The 18,006-nt window shown below is 41.8% G+C and overlaps 1 protein-coding gene across 2 annotated transcripts in view; it reads left to right on the top strand.

Moving 5' to 3' along the window:
- The window catches only part of EDNRA (endothelin receptor type A), a 76,522-nt gene extending 61,285 nt beyond the window's left edge, over positions 1–15,237 (top strand). For both annotated transcript variants that reach the window (XM_040251360.1, XM_040251361.1), the window contains 4 exons: positions 3,317–3,469; positions 8,278–8,411; positions 8,815–8,923; positions 12,707–15,237. In XM_040251360.1, coding sequence (XP_040107294.1) covers positions 3,317–3,469; positions 8,278–8,411; positions 8,815–8,923; positions 12,707–12,847 — 537 coding nt within the window. In that variant the 3' untranslated portion in view covers positions 12,848–15,237. The remainder of the gene's footprint in view (positions 1–3,316; positions 3,470–8,277; positions 8,412–8,814; positions 8,924–12,706) is intronic.
- The last annotated feature ends 2,769 nt before the right edge of the window (positions 15,238–18,006 follow it).

Genomic DNA, 18,006 nt, shown 5'->3' with positions numbered 1-18,006 from the left:
CCAGGTGACGTTAGTGGTAAAGAACCCATCTGCCAGTGCAGGAGACATAAGAGACACCAGTTCAATCCCTGGGTGGGAACGATGCCCTGGAGTGAGCATGGCAACCACTCCAGGATTCTTGCCTGGAGAATCCCCATGGACAGAGGAGCCTGGCAGGCTACAGTCCATGGGGTCACAAAGAGTCATCCACAACTGAAGTGGCTGAGGACTTACCCAGACTGGAGGGAGGCCCCTCTGTACCCTTGTTGATGACATCAGTTCAAAAGAAATGTGTGATCCCGTTCTCCACTGGCCTCTGCCGTGGAAGGGGCAGGGGACACCATCCAGCCTCCTCCAGCAAGGGCTAACTCCCAGGACCCTCACAGCTGCTTCTGGGCAGTCACACCCCCACCCGCAGTGCACCCAGAAGGAGGGGGTACAAAGGAAGGGGCTTCTTCAAGAGGTGTGTGCATTGTGCTTAAATGAAGAGTTCTTCTGAATTTTTTTGTTTGTGTTTTAAGTTCAGTACTAAGATCTTTCTACAGTGGGATGTGAACAGGAAAATATTTGTATAAACAGATTTGAATACACCAACTCCTTTGAGATTCTGCACTTAACCTGAGGCTACAATTCAGTGGTCTGTGAACTTGAAGGAAAAGGAAATTACATGTTTATTTTCACTAACTTCTAACTGAAATTTATCATTTCCTTCTAATTAATATGGATGTAGGCAACAAATCACAGTAGTGTTTAACAGTACCATGTTATTGTTTCTTTTTACTAAATGGAAATAACAGACATTTTCATACCATATAACATATAATCTGGAAATGTCATTTACATTCATCATTGGTTCCACATTCTGATAGAACTCATTAGACCTGTCATTTAATTTGTTAATAAACCCTTATATTGTGATATTAGAATTTTCTTTCTCATATTTTTGTTAGCTATGTTTTGATGTAATTTGTTTCCATTGTATTGGTACATATTTCATGCATTTAAAAGCATTATTCTCAACAAACTTATGGTTGCCAGGGGGAAAAGAATATGGCAAAGAGATAGTTAGGGAATTTAGGATCGACATGTACACTGCTATATTTAAAATGGATAACCAACAAGGACCTACTGTATAGTACATAGAACTCTGTTCAGTGTTATGTGGCAGCCTGGATCGGAGGGGACTTTGGGGGAGAATGGATACATATGTATACGCATGGCTGAGTCCCTTCATTGTTCACCTGAAACCATCACAAAATTGTTAATCAGCTATATTCCAATATAAAATTAAAAAATTTTTTAAGTATTAGTCTCAGAAACAATTATAGTCTTCACCAGAAATCCAAAGGGGTTCCTGACATAAAAATAGTTATGAACCCCTGCCCAGAACTTTTTTTCCTCAGGAACCATTTATAGCATATTTTAACGGACATGTTATAAATGCAGCCTACTGGGCCTCTTTCTATATTCAGAAACTCTCCAGTTTTTCACAGAGCAATGTGATTATTTTTTACTGTGGGAACTGAGATATTGCAGGAGGCTGCATTATCCTTAGTAAATAAACCATCTGGAGAAACAACATTAGGAAAGGAAAAGCGTTCTTCCCAAGTTGGTGATTAATTTAGTGGGAGGAAGAATTTAGCTATAATTTTCTCATTTCCATTTTTATTGGGTATTACATTTTCTCCTTTAAAAAGACATAAAATTGAGTAATCCTGGTATTTACAAATCCTGTCCACAGGGAGATCGGGTTCACCATGCCTTCAGATAAGCTACTCTGCCTCAATAGTTTCCAGGTGGTAAGTATTAAGAGAGAGAGGAAGGACATGGTTATTGATGGCTCACACTGGCTGGCTGAGGTCGCATAGCAGACATACCAGACAAAGGGTTAACTCCCAGTAACCAGAGCTCCACAGATAAGCCATTCATAACCTTCGCTCTTTCCAAACAAGACAGGCACATTAAGTACACTTTCACCACAACAGTCAGAAGTAAACCAGGCACTAGCAAAATGTTGAAAATCACCAATAAAGATACAGATTCTGTATGTCTCAAAAGCATGTTTCATGAGCTTTGAAAGGGAATTCTTTTTATTGATGAGGGTTCTTCCACTGTGTAATTCAAACCAACTTCAGTTTATTAAAAATATTAATAATTGTTAATAATTATTAAAATTAGTTAATTATTTGGGTAATTTTAAACTTATTGTAGCTGATTTACAATGTGTTAATTTCTGCTATATAGTAAAGTTATTCTGTTATATATTTTATTTTTCACATTCTTTTCCATTATGACTTATTAAAGGATATTGAATATAGTTTCCTGTGCTATAGAGTAGGACCTTGTTGTTTATCCATTCTATATATAATAGTTTGCAGCTGTTAATCCAGAACTTCCAATCCATCCCTCTCTCACCCGGCCTCCCACTTGGTAACCACAAGTCTGTTCTCTGTCTGTGCATCTGTTTCTGTTTCATGGATAAGTTCATTTGTGCTATATTTTAGATTCCACATAAAGTGATATCATATGTTATTTGTCTTTATCTAACTTACTTCACTTGGTATGATAATCTCTAGGTCCATCTTATTGCTGCAAATGGCATTATTTCATTCTTCTTATGGCTGAGTAATATTCCATTGTATATGTATGTATAAGTAAGTGAAGTCGCTCAGTCATGTCCGACTCTTTGCAACTGCGTGGACTGTTGCCTACCAGGCTCCTCCATCCGTGGGATTCTCCAGGCAAGAATACTGGAGTTGACATTTCCTTCTCCAGGGGGTCTTCCCGACCCAGGGATCGAACCCAGGTCTCCCGCGTTGGAGGCAGACGCTTTAACCTCTGAGCCACCAGGGAAGCCTCTATGTATGTATGTGTGTGTGTGTGTGTATATATATATATATATATATATATATATATATAAAATATACATATATGGTGTGTATATATATGGTGTATACTGTATATATATTTGGTATGTGTGTATATATATATATGGTGTGTGTGTATATATATATATATACCACATTCATCTGTCAATAGACATTTAGGTTGCTGTTATGTCTTGGCTATTGTGAACAGTATTGTCAGAATACTATTAATGCAATTTCTTTGTGTGCTGTTATAAAAAGCAACACACAGCTAAACCAGAAATTACATGTTTGGAGTTTTCAGTTTAGTTGAGTTTTGAGCACGACCTCCAAGCCCATTACCGCCAGCAGAGAGCATGAATATACAAACATAGCTGTAAGCATGAAGGCGTTGAAGCCACCAGAGGCGCTGTGCAGCGAACTTTCCTTATAATGCTCTTCCTCCTCTCTCCCTCCTCTCCTCTTTCCAGTTCTATCAAGATGTTAAGGACTGGTGGCTATTTGGGTTCTACTTCTGCATGCCCCTGGTGTGCACCGCGATCTTCTACACCCTCATGACTTGTGAGATGTTAAACCGAAGGAATGGCAGCCTGAGAATTGCCCTCAGTGAGCATCTGAAACAGGTAAACCTGATAAGATCATGACGATCTGGCCAAGACTGGTTTGTCCTTGACAACGAAAGGACTATGGATACTGTGTTTTGCAGATTTAGCCTGATTTCCTAAAAATTAAAATACTGTCTTACTTGTCTGTATGCCTTGTTTTCTTTAGAGTATTGAGCATTTCTCCAGTGAAGTCAGGATCCGCCCTGTGAAACAGATGGCGCTGGGGGCAGGGCCCAAATAGAGAGGAACTATTCCTTAATTTTGCCAAGAGTATCTATCAAATGTGTGTTTGTGATTAGTAGTTCATTGAACTGGGCTTGGAATTGTGCCAGGACTATTAAAAAAAAAAAAAAATGAAGCACATGACTTTCTCCCCGGTAGGCTTTGCAGTCCTGTTGTGGAAATAAAACACAAACATGAGATAATTGAAAAATGGAACCACAAGATGTGGTAAAAAGTTGCTTGTGCTATAGAAAGCCAAGGAGGATATGAGATCAAGTCATGAAGAAACTGTTCACGCATGAGGAGGATTGAACTGTTCCTGATGGGGGTCTAGCTAGAACACACACGAGTACCATGCATTTGAGGAGTAGGGAAAGGAGACAGACCTCATTAGAGCAACATCTAAGGTATAACTCATGGAAAGAAATGGGACTGGGCACATAAGAAGTCACATTTTGGAAAGCCTAAAGTCCTAGAAGAACTCTGAACCTTTCAGTAGGAGGCTATCTGTTTCTCCCAGACAGCAAACAGGGCAGATAAAGCTATGAAGCTTCTGTTTGCTGACCCTGTGACACCGGGCAATTGCTTTCTCTCTCTGAACTTCTAGTTTTTTGAAAAATGTATAAAATAATATCTGCCCTTTAAAATATTTATTTATTTGACTGTGAGATCTAGTTTCCTGACCAGGGATCAAACCTAGGCCCCTTGTATTTTGAGTGCAGAGTCTTAGCCACTGGGTCACCAGGGAGGTCCCACCTGCACTTTTCTGTACAAATACTAACTCAATTTTGAGTCTTAAAAATTTTTAATGAAATGTATATAAGAGTACATCAAAGGGGTTATGTAATGCATGTACGGTGTCTAATAGAACCCAGCAGATACTAAGTAGTCAGATACTGTTGATATATATTAATTCAAAGAGTAAAACTAGGACCGTGGGTAACTGTTCAGTTTCAACAGACAAGTATGTAAAGATGACCAGCCACACCAAAAGTCAATGTGAGTTGTTGATGGAGCCTGGATAACTGCCCTGTGTGATTGCCATACACGGGCATTAGTCTTCATCGGCAACTCTTTTTGACAAGAGTACTGATTTTTTTGAGCCTCAATTCATTATCTTAAACTGGACATAATAATATATGAATCGGTATTATTATTGAGAACCAAAGGAATTAACATGCATTCACATACTTCCTAAAAATCTAACATGTTATACAAATGGTAGCTATTATCCTTTATTAAATTTTAACAGGAAACTTATCTTGAGAAACTTTAGCATGACATCATCCAGGCATGAAAGTTTGGAGTACTCCAGATGTGAAACATATTAAGCTGTTATTACCTTTCATTCCTGCAATAGAGGTAACTAATTAGAATAGATTTGTGAAAAACAGTGTTTTTGAATGTCGATTTTTACATTAGCACCACAATTGAGCCTATTCAAGCTATGAGTGACACCTGCTCTGAAAATAATTAAATAGGGATTGGGAGCAATAAGATGCTGCTGCTTCACATTTTCATAGCGTTTTTTAAGTTCCCAAAGAGCATTTCCATGTCATTTTGGTATTTGATTCCTCCAAACACTCTGTGAGATAAGCTAGACAGGCATGTACCCTTATTATACAGGTGTTTAAGAGACTAGTGCAACCAAATGAACATTAGAATCCAAAACTTGGTCCCCATGCAGTAGACATTCCCTTGCGTCCCACTCAAAGATCGAGCAGGTTCTGACTGCAGGAGAGCAAGCCTAGCTGGGAGGCCTTTCAGGGTGGAGGGTGGCAGGGGAGCTAGCTTAGAGTGAAAACCCTACCACCCCATCCAAGTCCAACATGACGCTTGATCTTGCTTCTGGTATGTTTTTCTAGAATTTCTCTTCACTATACCGACAACACCTTTATCAGCTAGGGCTTGTGTTTGGATGCTGGTAGCAGAAAATCTTCTCAGGTGGCTCAGTGGTAAAGAATCTGCCTGCCAACGCAGGAGATGTGGGTTTAATCCCTGGATCAGGAGGATCCTCTGGAGGAGGAAATGGCAACTCTCTCCAGTATTCTTGGCTGGCAAATCCTATGAACAGAGGAGCCTGGCAGGCTACAGTTTATGGGGTGGCAAAGAGACACAACTGAGCGAATGAGCACAGGGTGAACAGAAAACCCAAAATAACAGGAAGGAGGCCAGTAGGGGCTTATCCGTCTCCCGTAGCAGAAAGCTCAGATGTCATCAGCTCAGTGGTCAAGGGACTCAAGCAGCCAGGCTTCTGCTGCTGTGCTCACCTTTCCTTTATTATTGGAAGACGGCAGCTACAGCTCTGCCCTTAGACCTCCTTTCCAGGCAGCCAGAAGGGGAAGAATACAGATCACATTAGCGTGTGTGCACCAAAGGAGTAGCCCGCAAGTTTAAGTAGCTTTTCCAGAAACCCCACATGTCTATGGCCATACCACTCTGAACACACCTGATCTCATCAGAAACCCCACACAATGGCTTCTGCCTAGTATAACTGGTAAGATCTGTGTGTATGAGGAAGCCAAGCTCCTCTGCTGCCATGACAAAATCAAGGATCTGACTGATAGTAAGGAAAATTCAGAAGGATGGATATTGATTAACCAAATAGCTGACTGTCATGTGGCAAAGTATTAATATTACATTTAAAAAAGTATCCTCTTGCAGACTTCCCTGGAGGTCGAGTGGTTAAGACGCTGCACTTCCGTGGCGCGGGGCACGGGTTCAATCCCTGCTGAGGGAACTAAGATCCCACATGCCATGTGGCATAGCCTAAATAAATAAATAAGTTTACCCACTTTGAGGATGTGCTCCAAAGAGATAGCCTCTCCCCAATATGCTCCTTTCTACACTGTCTTTCTGTGTACACAAAATGCCCCTTTAAAATGATCCCCCATTCCTGTAGATTAATAAAGAATCCCTTATTGTTCTCAAGCACCATTCAGTTTATACATTCTCTGAAGCCATAGCCAGCTAGCTAGCTAACTCAAAGATTAAAGAAATCCCAGTTCTTGGGGCTAAAGCCGCAATTTGTGACAACTGCCCTGAGATCTTTCTAAATAGCTCTATCAATCACATGGGTTTATTGTAGGCTTCCCCTACTTAATGCTGTATGCTTTGGATTGAACCAGCCTTACCCTTCCAAACCCTGTTTTCAATCAGTTTTATTTTGACATTAAGTGATCCCAATTACAGACAAGTTGTATTTTATGTTCCCAGTTGGGCTTCCTAATGCCATGCCCTGTAATACTCAAATATAGGGCACATAAATGACTGGCTGCAGATAATCCCTAACCTATGATTTTACTGATCCTGTGCAGACCCCAAAGCATGTAAACCTGCCGTTGGAGTCAGGCCAGAGTCAACATGTCCCCATTTTTCCAATTGTCTGTGCTGATAATCCTTTACCCTCAGGTGGTGCTAAGTGGTCAAGAACCCGCCTGCAAATGTAGGCGACAAGAGACACAGGTTTGATCCCTGGGTCAAGAAGACCCCCTGGAGAAGGAAATGGCAACCCACTCCAGTATCCTTGCCTGGAGAATCCCATGGACAGAGGAGCCTGGCGGTCTCTGGTCCATAAGGTTGCGGAGTCGGCCAGGACTGAAGTGACTTGGCACGCATGCACTCTATGTTTGCAAACAATGTATCTTTGGAAGCTACCTGTCATTAATGAAAGAATTTTAAAAGCCAAAAAAGTCCGAATGCCAGCTTTCTCCAAGATCAAGAAATGGAGAAAACACGTTGTTCTTCCTTTTCCTTTTCTGTTCCATACTATTTTGTTTTCCAAACATCTTTGTAGACTTATTCATTGTTTTGGGGGTGGGCCATGCCACACAGCTTACAGCGTCTTAGTTCCCCAACCAGGGGAACTGGTTTCAGGCTAGATTGAACCCAGACCCTCAGCAATGAAAGCCAAGAATCCTAGCCACTGAACCACCAGGGAATTTCCTAGATTTGTCCCATTTTGTTTTTATGGTAGGGTCAGTCACCTTGACTGCCACGCTCTCATTAATGCAGGTGAATTACCTGCTATGGAGACTTTTAACTAACCTTCCCCCCATATGTTCGACAGACATACAAATACACAGACATACAGACCCAGTCACAGTGTTGGCTCAACCCCAGCCCGTCCTCCCCTCTGCCCACCATGGAACCTTTGACCTGGGCCTAATAACCAGCCTGAGGCTACCATGCTTCCTGGCAGCTGCCCCAAAAGGATCACTAACAACTCCTTGCTTAAGACAGTTGGACTCCAAACCTTATCTATTTTTTAATTTGGCCGCACTATGCCGCATGTGGGATCTTAGTTCCCCGACCAGGGATCGCATTCATGCTTCCTGGAGCAGAAGCTCAGAGTCCTAACCACTGGACCAAGGGGGTTTCCTGGACTCCAAATCTTGACGGTAGAGGGTGGTGAGCTGGGCTGCTCTGGCTCTTCTTCAAGTACTCTGTCCCAATCTACTACTCTTTTTTTTAATTGCAGTATAATTGCTTTACAATGTCATGTGGAAACCAACATGACATTGTAGTACTTCCTTTTGTGTATCTCCTTTCTCTAGTAGAAAAACACTGAACTTATTGTATTTTTTTCTCTCACTTTTCTTTAGCGTCGAGAAGTGGCAAAAACAGTTTTCTGCTTGGTTGTAATTTTTGCTCTGTGCTGGTTCCCTCTTCATTTAAGCCGCATTTTGAAAAAAACTGTGTATGATGAAATGGACACGAACCGGTGTGAATTACTTAGGTACGAGCCTTTGTACTCAGAAGGAAATTGGAGTTTCTCTGATTGCACATTTCTAAGACTTTTACAAAACCACCTGTTATACACTCACGTTAGCCCTGAAAATTAAATCTTCTAAGTTGATTGTTTTTCTTTGCTGTCACAGGCCATAACCAACCTCAAAATTTTGTGCAAGCCCTATCAATAATTTTGCTGCTCCCCTCCTGGGTTAAGCAAGTGATGGGTATATCTGCACATGTCCTGCAGAACTGAAACTGCCATTTAAACAAGGGCTTTAAAAGTAATTTTGACTGCTACCTCTGAGAAATGTCTCCTGGGCAAGAAAAATGCTTATTCTAGAGATAAATGCTAATTAGGTTTTAAAACATGATGTTCTAATTTATCCCTTCTATTTCCTTTGCTCAAGTTTCTTGCTGCTCATGGATTACATCAGTATTAACTTGGCAACCATGAATTCATGTATCAACCCAATAGCTCTATATTTTGTGAGCAAGAAATTTAAAAATTGTTTCCAGGTAAGTATTTCTTTTAACAAGAAGATCTTTTTCATAATAATTATTGGCATTAATGATTGATCACATGTGATGGTTGTTGCTGTTGTTGTGTAGTCACTCAGTTCAGTTCAGTTCAGTCGCTCAGTCGTGTCCGACTGTGATCCCATGAACCACAGCGCGCCAGCCTCCCTGTCCATCACCAGCTCCGGGAGTTCACTCAGACTCACGTCCATTGAGTCGGTGATGCCATCCAGCCATCCCATCCTCTGTTGTCCCCTTCTCCTCCTGCCCCCAATCCCTCCCAGCATCAGGGTCTTTTCCAATGACTCAGCTCTTCGCATGAGGTGGCCAAAGTATTGGAGTTTCAGCTTTAGCATCAATCCTTCCAATGAACACCCGGGGCTGATCTCCTTTAGAACGGACTGGTTGGATCTCCTTGCAGTCCAAGGGACTCTCAAGAGTCTTCTCCATCACCACAGTTCAAAACCATCAATTCTTCGGTGCTCAGCTTTCTTCACAGTCCAACTCTCACATCCATACATGACCACTGGGAAAACCATAGCCTTGACTAGACGGACCTTTGTTGGCAAAGTAATGTCTCTGTGTAGTCACTCAGTCGTGTCCAATTCTTTTGTGACCCCATGGACTGTAGCCTGCCAGGCTCCTCTGTCTGTGGGATTTTCCAGGCAAGAATGCTGGAATGGGTTACCATTTCCTACTCCAGGGGATCTTCCCAACATAGGGATCAAAATTGCATATCCTAAATTGGCAGGTGGATTCTTTTTTTTTTTAATCAGAGGATCATTGCTTTACAATATTGTGTTGGTTTCTGCCATACATCTGCCACAGGTATCTGTATGTCCCCGCCCTCCTGAGCCACCTGCCACCTCCCTCCCCATGCCATCTCTCTAGGTTGCCACAGAGCCCTGGTTTGAGCCCCCTGTGTCACACAGCAAATTCCTACCTGGCAGGCAGATTCTTTACTGCTGAGCTGCCCATAGGCAATAATATATAATAGCAAATTCAATTGTTTTCATTTAATTGGATTTTTTTTCTCTTCTGTCTTTTCTTTATTTTTATTTCTAATAGAGTATAATTGCTTCAGAATGCTTTATTAGTTTCTACTGTCCAGCAATGTGAATCAGCGATACATATACATATATCCCCTTATATATATATATCCTTTGGAGAAGGCGAGGGCACCCCACTCCAGTACTCTTGCCAGGAAAATCCCATGGATGGAGGAGCCTGGTGGGCTGCAGTCCACGGGGTCGCTAAGAGTCAGACACGACTGAGCGACTTCACTTTCACTTTTCACTTTCATGCATTGGAGAAGGAAATGGCAACCCACTCCAGTGTTCTTGCCTGGAGAATCCCAGGGACAGGGGAGCCGGGTGGGCTGCCGTCTATGGGGTCGCACAGAGTCGGACATGACTGAAGTGACTTAGCAAAATAGCAATAGCAATATATATCCTTCCCATGTAGGCCACCACAGAGCGCTGAGGAGAGTTCCCGTAGATTCTCATTAGTTCTCTATTTTATACATGGTATCGGTGGTGTGTATATGCCAGTCCCAATCTACCAGTTCATCCTACCTCCTCCCTGTCCCCCTTGGCATCCTTAACGTTTGTTCTCTACATCTGTGTCTCTATTTCTGCTTTGTAAGCAAGTATTTTTTAAGAACAGCCAACTGTGTGTATTAGATATCCAACAGGCATGGCTCATTCCAGTTGTAAATAGCACTTCATCTGCTGAACTTTTCAGATGAGAAGTGAAAATCACAATAGTACTTTCATCAGGTGAACTTTTCAGAAGAGAAGTGAAAATTACATTTTGTTACCTAGAAAGAATGTCAAATTGTCAGCGTAACAGAAAAGCAATATATATTCAAACAACATACTCAAAAGTCAAAATAAAAAGAACTAATTTAGTAGCATGCCAATTTACTATCATGCTTTGAAAAGAAATATTCCAAGTTGAGCTCCAAGGCTAACAGAATAGATTAAGCTTATTCATGCCTTACATAGCCTTAGACTTTTAACCATAGTCTCAACAAAACATAAACTCATTGTTAAGAAAGCTCTTGCTAAATGCTACTTAATAGTATACTTCATAATAGTCTTTTCAAGAAAAGTAAATGTTTATGGCTCTGGAAATCTGAACTAATGTAATTTAATTCAAAATAAGTTTCCTTCCGTTCTTCAGACCTCCTTGTAGCTAAGCCAACACATTTTCTCCAGAAGTTCCAAGCACTTCTTACTGAGATATTATTTTTCCAGTTCCTAGAGTGATTTTAGCATAGAATTAGTCCTAATTGGAATCCGCTAACTTTGGACAGGATGTTTAACTTCATTTTATGGTACATATTAGGAAAGGGTAGCATAGCGTTCAAGGGTGCAGGATCTGGAAGTGAACAGTCTTGATTTACATCCCAGCTCTGCTGCTGCTGCTGCGTCGCTTCAGTCGTGTCCGACTCTGTGCGACCCCATAGATGGCAGCCCACCAAGCGCCCCCGTCCTTGAGATTCTCCAGGCAAAAACACTGGAGTGGGTTGCCATTTCCTTCTTCAATGCAAGAAAGTGAAAAGTGAAAGTGAAGTCGCTCAGTCATGTATGACTCAGCGACCCCATGGAGAAGGCAATGGCAACCCACTCCAGTACTCTTGCCTGGAAAATCCCATGGACAGAGGAGCCTGGTAGGCTGCAGTCCCAGTTCTGCACTAGCTGTCTAAAACCAGGTCTGAGTGGGGCCACTCCTGCTTCCTCAGTTTGCCCATCAGTAAATCAGATGCTGTATCTGTATCTGTATTAGATACTGTATCTATCTCATAAGGTGGAATAAGTGGGTTCAGTGCTTGAAACAACAGAAAGTGCTCGGTATGAGTTTATCAGTATTGGGGATAGAAGAGAGGAAAAACACAAGTGACTACCTTCATGATTTCTGCAGTCTAAAAGGAGACAGACGGATATTAACCAGAGAATTATGGAAATCAATAAAACTTGGTGTGGAAGTTCTTACTGCCACACTTTGGCAGTCTTTGGGGTCATGTTTACAAGTCATGAAATGCCCTAAGAAAGATTCTGCCCTAAGAAAGACTGACTAAAATGCAGGTCATAACAAATACATTTATGTAATCTGGAGTAAAATCAGTTGCTAATTAGTTTACATATTTTACATATAAATTAAAATTATATGTTACATATAAAGTTAGTTTACATATACCCCCAGAGGGTAAGGGGGAAAAAAAATCCAGGTGCAAACTCTCAGAAATTAAACACAATTTTGACTGATATTCATAAAAAAGACAACATACCCAGGGGAAAGAGTCCAACAGAGAGAGTCCTGGGTTCTGAGTTGAGTTCTGCCTCTTCTCTAAGCCTCCCTGTTCTCATCCAGAGGGAAAATAGCACCTACCCCCTAGGGCTGTTTAAGAGCCTCAGGTGAGGTGCCCAATGAAGAGAGGCATGCAGGCGGTGCAGTGAAGACACGCCAGGGCCTTCCCAGTCCTTCCCACCCACGCCCACCCCAAGTCATAGAACAGTCTCCCCCCACCGACACTGCCTTCCTTTCCTCTTTGACTTGGTGAATCAATTAAAACAAGACACACAGGATCTGTCACTTTGCACTAGAATAGCCATTTACCTTCTCCCTAGAGGTTACAAACTCCCCACTCCAGATTACTGGCAAGGCCCACACTCTCTCCTCAAATGCCTCTGGACATTCACCCCTTGTTGGTGAGCCCCTGTGTTCTGCTGGCAACAGGCTGGTGGCCCCCTCTTAATCTGAGTCTGTTCCTTTTCCCAGTCTTGCCTCTGCTGCTGCTGTTACCAGTCCAAGAGCCTGATGACCTCGGTGCCCATGAATGGCACCAGCATCCAGTGGAAGAACCCTGAACAAAACAACCATAACACAGAGAGGAGCAGCCACAAGGACAGCATCAACTAAACTGAAGGAACAGTTATCAGTGTACTTCAAGCCCGACTGGAGGACAAAATCAACACAGCAACTGTGTCTCCAGGAATCTGTTCCATCCTTCTCTTACGACTCAGCCCCACCCCCTGGAAAAATGTTTTCCCAAATGTTGAAGGGTTGACTGGTTTATACCCACAAATTCAACGAATCTTACTTCTTTTATTTATCTGATTTACCTATTCTGCATGTTATATTCAGCCCTAAAAAATGGTGGGAGTTGGCAGGGGGAACGGAGATTGTTCAGTTAAACCAGAAGGATATTTACTACCTTTGCATGAAAATAGATTTTTTCGAGTACATGGTAAACTTTCATGGTGGTTCTGTAGAATGTTCAATAAGAGCAGTCACCGTGAAAAAGTTATAGAAATTGTAACAAGATTTTCTATTTTTTTTTAAAGTAATTTTGGTTTTTTGGCCAAACACAGTATGGGTTGAAGTCTCCTTTATTTGAAATGTCATTCAGTGCCAGTATTTTTTCACTTCATAGTAGCCTACAGAGGATGATTTGAGCTCATTTACACATATTTTTGCCCCCAAAAACAAATAAAACGGAATTCAGGTGAGAAGTTAGGTTAGTGTTTCTCATGTCACTGGCTTATTTTTTAAAACATAAATTCTCAAGCTTCAGGAGCTTACAGGACTTTAAAGCACAGACTGATATCCATATATGGCAGTTTAATAGCTGCTATGCAAACTTTTTAAGAACCTATATTTTCTTTTTTAATGGGGTTTCATTTTAGGAGATCTTGGGCCTATTCTTCTGTTAAATTGAAAAATAATGCTTGAATCAAACAGTTCTATTTTTCACAAGCCTAGTTTTTTAATGGAAGAATTTTATGTAAAATCAAAATACCATTTACTAAAATTTAAATGTATGTATCATTTAACTATACCCAAGACTTTCAGTGAAATGCATAGAAGTCCAGAACAAAGCAAGAAAAAAGGATTGCATATTTTTAGAAGATTTGGAAATTCTCATTGAGGTTTATTTTTGGTAATAGTAACATGTATATGTATGTGCAGATATACACATATGTATCATGTATGTATATACATGCATATACATATATACATGTATGTATATATTCCTTTGCTTGCTTTTAAAATGTTAACTGGCAGTGAGACTTTTTTGCTCATTCCTTTTCCAATAGGAATATGGAAAACATAATTTCAAAGTGGCCAGCTGAGTTTATTGTGTCAGTGAAATATAATTACTCCCAGATGCCTCCATGAACTTAAGGTTCTTCATGTCCCTGGGTTTTCAGTATGAACCTAAATGCCTTCCCTACCAACACTCCTCACACGGTCCCCATTTCAAAAGGCCCGCAGTGACTTCTGCTGGGCGTTTTCCACGATGTTTACAAACTGTGATTACAGCAGCAAATCTTTTACTGTGTGTATATAAATATATGTGTATATAAACAACCATAAATTTCTTTTAGCCACTTTTTCTATGATCGTCTCTGTGGAACGTACCCGTGTGTGTGGCATATGCATGTGATCAGATGGCATGTATGGATTTCATGTAATCTAATATTAATGCCTTGCAGTTGTGCCAAAGCACACACTCCAGATGGAATCTAGGTGATTGTCCCTCACAACAACCAACCTGTCAGTTTTAATCTATCCATGTTCATAAATCTCACAACCGTGTGACCATTACAAATGGAAGGTGAGAGGCCTCATGAAAAAGGATGAGCCATGGGTTGACAATGGATTTTGGTTTCTTGGTTGGTGGGTTCGTTGAAAAAAGCAGTATTTGGGGTTGTATTTTTTCCTGTGCTGGAGCAAAATTCATTAGAGTCTGAAGTATTATATTGTCCCAGTCCTCAACATGGTGATGAGACTGACCAGTGGGCAAATGCTTCTATCAGATTTCACCAGAAAAATGTCTGATGATAAATTAGCTCAGCTGATTCCTTGGGCTGTATTTTAGAACAGCCATGTATAAAATGATATCAGGTGCCAGCAGGCACCCAATTGCAGGGCTCCTTTGTGTGTTAGCAGTCAAATTCCATTAGTCCGCTGGTGCGTTACATGCAGTGATATAGCCCCATAATATAAGCCATAGGTTCACACCATTTTGTTTAGACAGTGGTCTTTTTCTTTAAGATGCTTTGTCTCTTGCATATCAAAAATGCATTTTACAAGTTCAGAAAGTCATAGATTTCTGAATAACCACACGGGCTTCCATGTGCGTTTTGTTTATGGACCAGTAAGTGACTGTGGTTGATAAGTAGGAATACTTTCAGTTTCTACGTTTATCACATCTTTCCAAGTAAATCTGTAGAAATGAGCCAGAAGCCACGGCCCTGCACTGGCAGTGGCCCATAAGTACAAAATAAAAGTTTACAGAAGCCTTGTGAGTGTCTCTTCATTTGTATTAATACATCGTTCAATCTAGGAAATGTTTGCTACACAATGGTTGCAAACCACTCCGGACTAATAGCCAGGTGAGTGGTTTTCAGACAGATAATTCCTAACTGTACTGTGTTCCCAACCAACTTTGTTGTATTGAACACTTAAGGCTCCCATTCAATCCTTCATTCACCTTTCCTGTAAATTTTACTGAGCATCTACTATGCACCAGGAGTTCTTCTAGCGACTGGGGGTATAGCAGGGAACAAAACAGGCCAAGTGCCTGCTTTCATGGAGCTTGCATCCTAGAAGAAGCTAGAAAATAAAAAACTATCATCGATAAGCAATATGTCAGGTGGATACCTGGACTCATGTATATGTAACTGGTTATTTGACATTTTCAACTAGGGAGCTAGTCAATGGGGTTTCCCAGGTGGCACTAGTGGTAAAGAACCCATCTGCCAGCGCAGGAGATGCGGGAGATGAAGGTTCGATACCCAGCTCAGGAAGATCCCCTGGAGGAGGGCATGGCAACCCACTCTAGTATTCTTGCCTGCAGAATCCCATGGGCGGGGGAACGTGGCAGGCTACAGTCCATAGGGTCGCAAAGAGTTGGACACGACTGAAGCAACTTAGCACACGTGCACACACAGCTAGTTCACAGATATACTACATCTAAAACTAAGCTGCGAATGGCTTTCTAACCTGTGCTGCCATGTTATTCCTCTGCTCGTGTATTACCCAAAATTCTCCAGGGAAACAGACCAATAGGATCGATAAATGTTAGACAGATAAAGAGAAGATTCTGTGGCTGCTGAGATATGTATGCTATGCTGTGCTGTCGACAAGCTGCAGAAACAGGAAATTCAGAGGCATAATTCACTCCAAATCCTAAGGCCTGAAGAACACAGGAGCTGATGGTAGAACTCCTAGTCTGAGGCCAAAAGCCTGATGACCGTGGACGGCTCGCATAAGCCCCAGCGTCCAGAAGCCAGAGATCCAGGAGCACCAGTGTCGGATGGATGTCCCACCCCAAGGAGAGACAGAGGAAATTCATTCTGCACCCTCCTTATTGTTCCTTCCAGGTGCTCTACTGATTCCCGATGCCTGTCCCCGCTGGTGAGAACAGATCTGCTCTAGTTAGTCTTCTGATTCAAGCGCTGATCTCTTCCAGAAACACTCTCACAGATACACCCAGAGATCATATCTTCCTAGCTATCTGGCTATCCCTTAGCCCAGCCAAGCAACACCGAAGATGCACCATCACAGCTCAAAGAGCCCCATCCTTTGAGTTGTCACGACAGAGTCATGTCCCATTTCTTTCTCTCAGCGCTTATACCCAACCCCATCCTCAGATTATCTCCAGAATCTTACTCTCTCTCTCCACCTCCCTTTTCTGAGCCACCACTATCTCCTGATCTCTTGCCAGGATAACTGCAATTGGATCCCAAATGCCTACTTTTTTCCAGCCTTGGAAACATCATACTCTAACAGGAGCCTATCTCTCAACCCCCCGTAGTGGTCTAAAGGTGCTGACATTTCCAAGGTAGGTGAACCCACAATGGGGAGTTTTCTAATAACAGCTAAAGTAAGAAAAAGCCCACTAATGCAAGCCTGGAAAGTTGTGAGCTGAGGAGGTGCTAGCCACCGTTTGTGTGGGTGTTCTGAAGAAGGTTAGTCTAGAGTGTAAGAAAGATGAAAAAGAGCATTTTAAGTCCTGGCTCTGGTTTTCCCTGATGCTTTCCCACAGCTTGAGCAAGCAAACTAACATATTTACCTCTGTCCCTCACTATTTACATTTAGTTTTCTCTTGCTTACAATACACATATTCTAAGAACATCTCAGCGGATGTATCTTTTCTTACTGCTGTTTTTAAACTAAGAGACCATGTGTTTTAGAGTAGCTTTAGTTTTACCCCCCCCCAAAAAAAAAATTGATTGGCAAATCCAGAGAGCTCCCGGTGCCCGCTTCTCCCAGATTTCGCATACACAGCTCCCCGCTATTATCTACTCCTTGTGTTAGTGGGGTATATATGATGAACCAATACTGAAATATTGTTAACTAAAGCCCATAGATTATGTTAGGGTTCTCTCTTTTGTGTTGTATATTCAATGGGTTTTGACAAATGGAGAGTCACAATTACCTACCATTGTGGTATCTTTCAAAAGAGTTTCACTGCCCTGAAGCCCCTCTGTGCTCCACCTTTCCTCCCCTCCTCCTCTCCCTCTTGATTTACCTTTTCACTCAAACACAGATGTAGTAAACACCCACCATATTACCTTGTGCTAGTTGCCGGGAACGTGAGATCGGAGGCACAAATAAATACATGCCCTGAAGTGCTTCGTGGAGACACGGTAGCTGTCAGCATCCAGGACAGTAAAGGCACAGAGGCAAGAGCAGTCCAAATTCGTTAAACTTCAGCTGGTTGCATCAGTGAACACACTATGAGGACTCTTCTATAACTCTTCTTTTTACAACTTAAAATAAATTCACTATCCACATGGCTTGCAGGATCTTTTTTCCCCAAAACAAGGGATTAAACCTGGGCCCCAGCAGTGAAAGCACTAGTCCTAACCACTGTACTGCCAGGGAATTCCCTGAAATCCTTCTTTTGGTGAGTATAATCGTGTCACTGCTACAGAATTACATAACACGAAGCAATATAGCATTGTTTCTACAGTAGAAGCTTTTTAAAGGTCTGTAAAGGGAATTCCATGGCGGTCCAGCACTTAGGGCACCACACTTTCACTGCCAAGGACCCAAGGGCCTAGGTT

Source organism: Oryx dammah, unplaced genomic scaffold, assembly GCF_014754425.2.
Source record: "Oryx dammah isolate SB20612 unplaced genomic scaffold, SCBI_Odam_1.1 HiC_scaffold_12, whole genome shotgun sequence".
NCBI classification, from domain to species: Eukaryota; Metazoa; Chordata; class Mammalia; order Artiodactyla; family Bovidae; genus Oryx; species Oryx dammah.
Note: the sequence above shows the minus strand (reverse complement) of the source record. Positions and strands in the feature narration are given on the sequence as shown.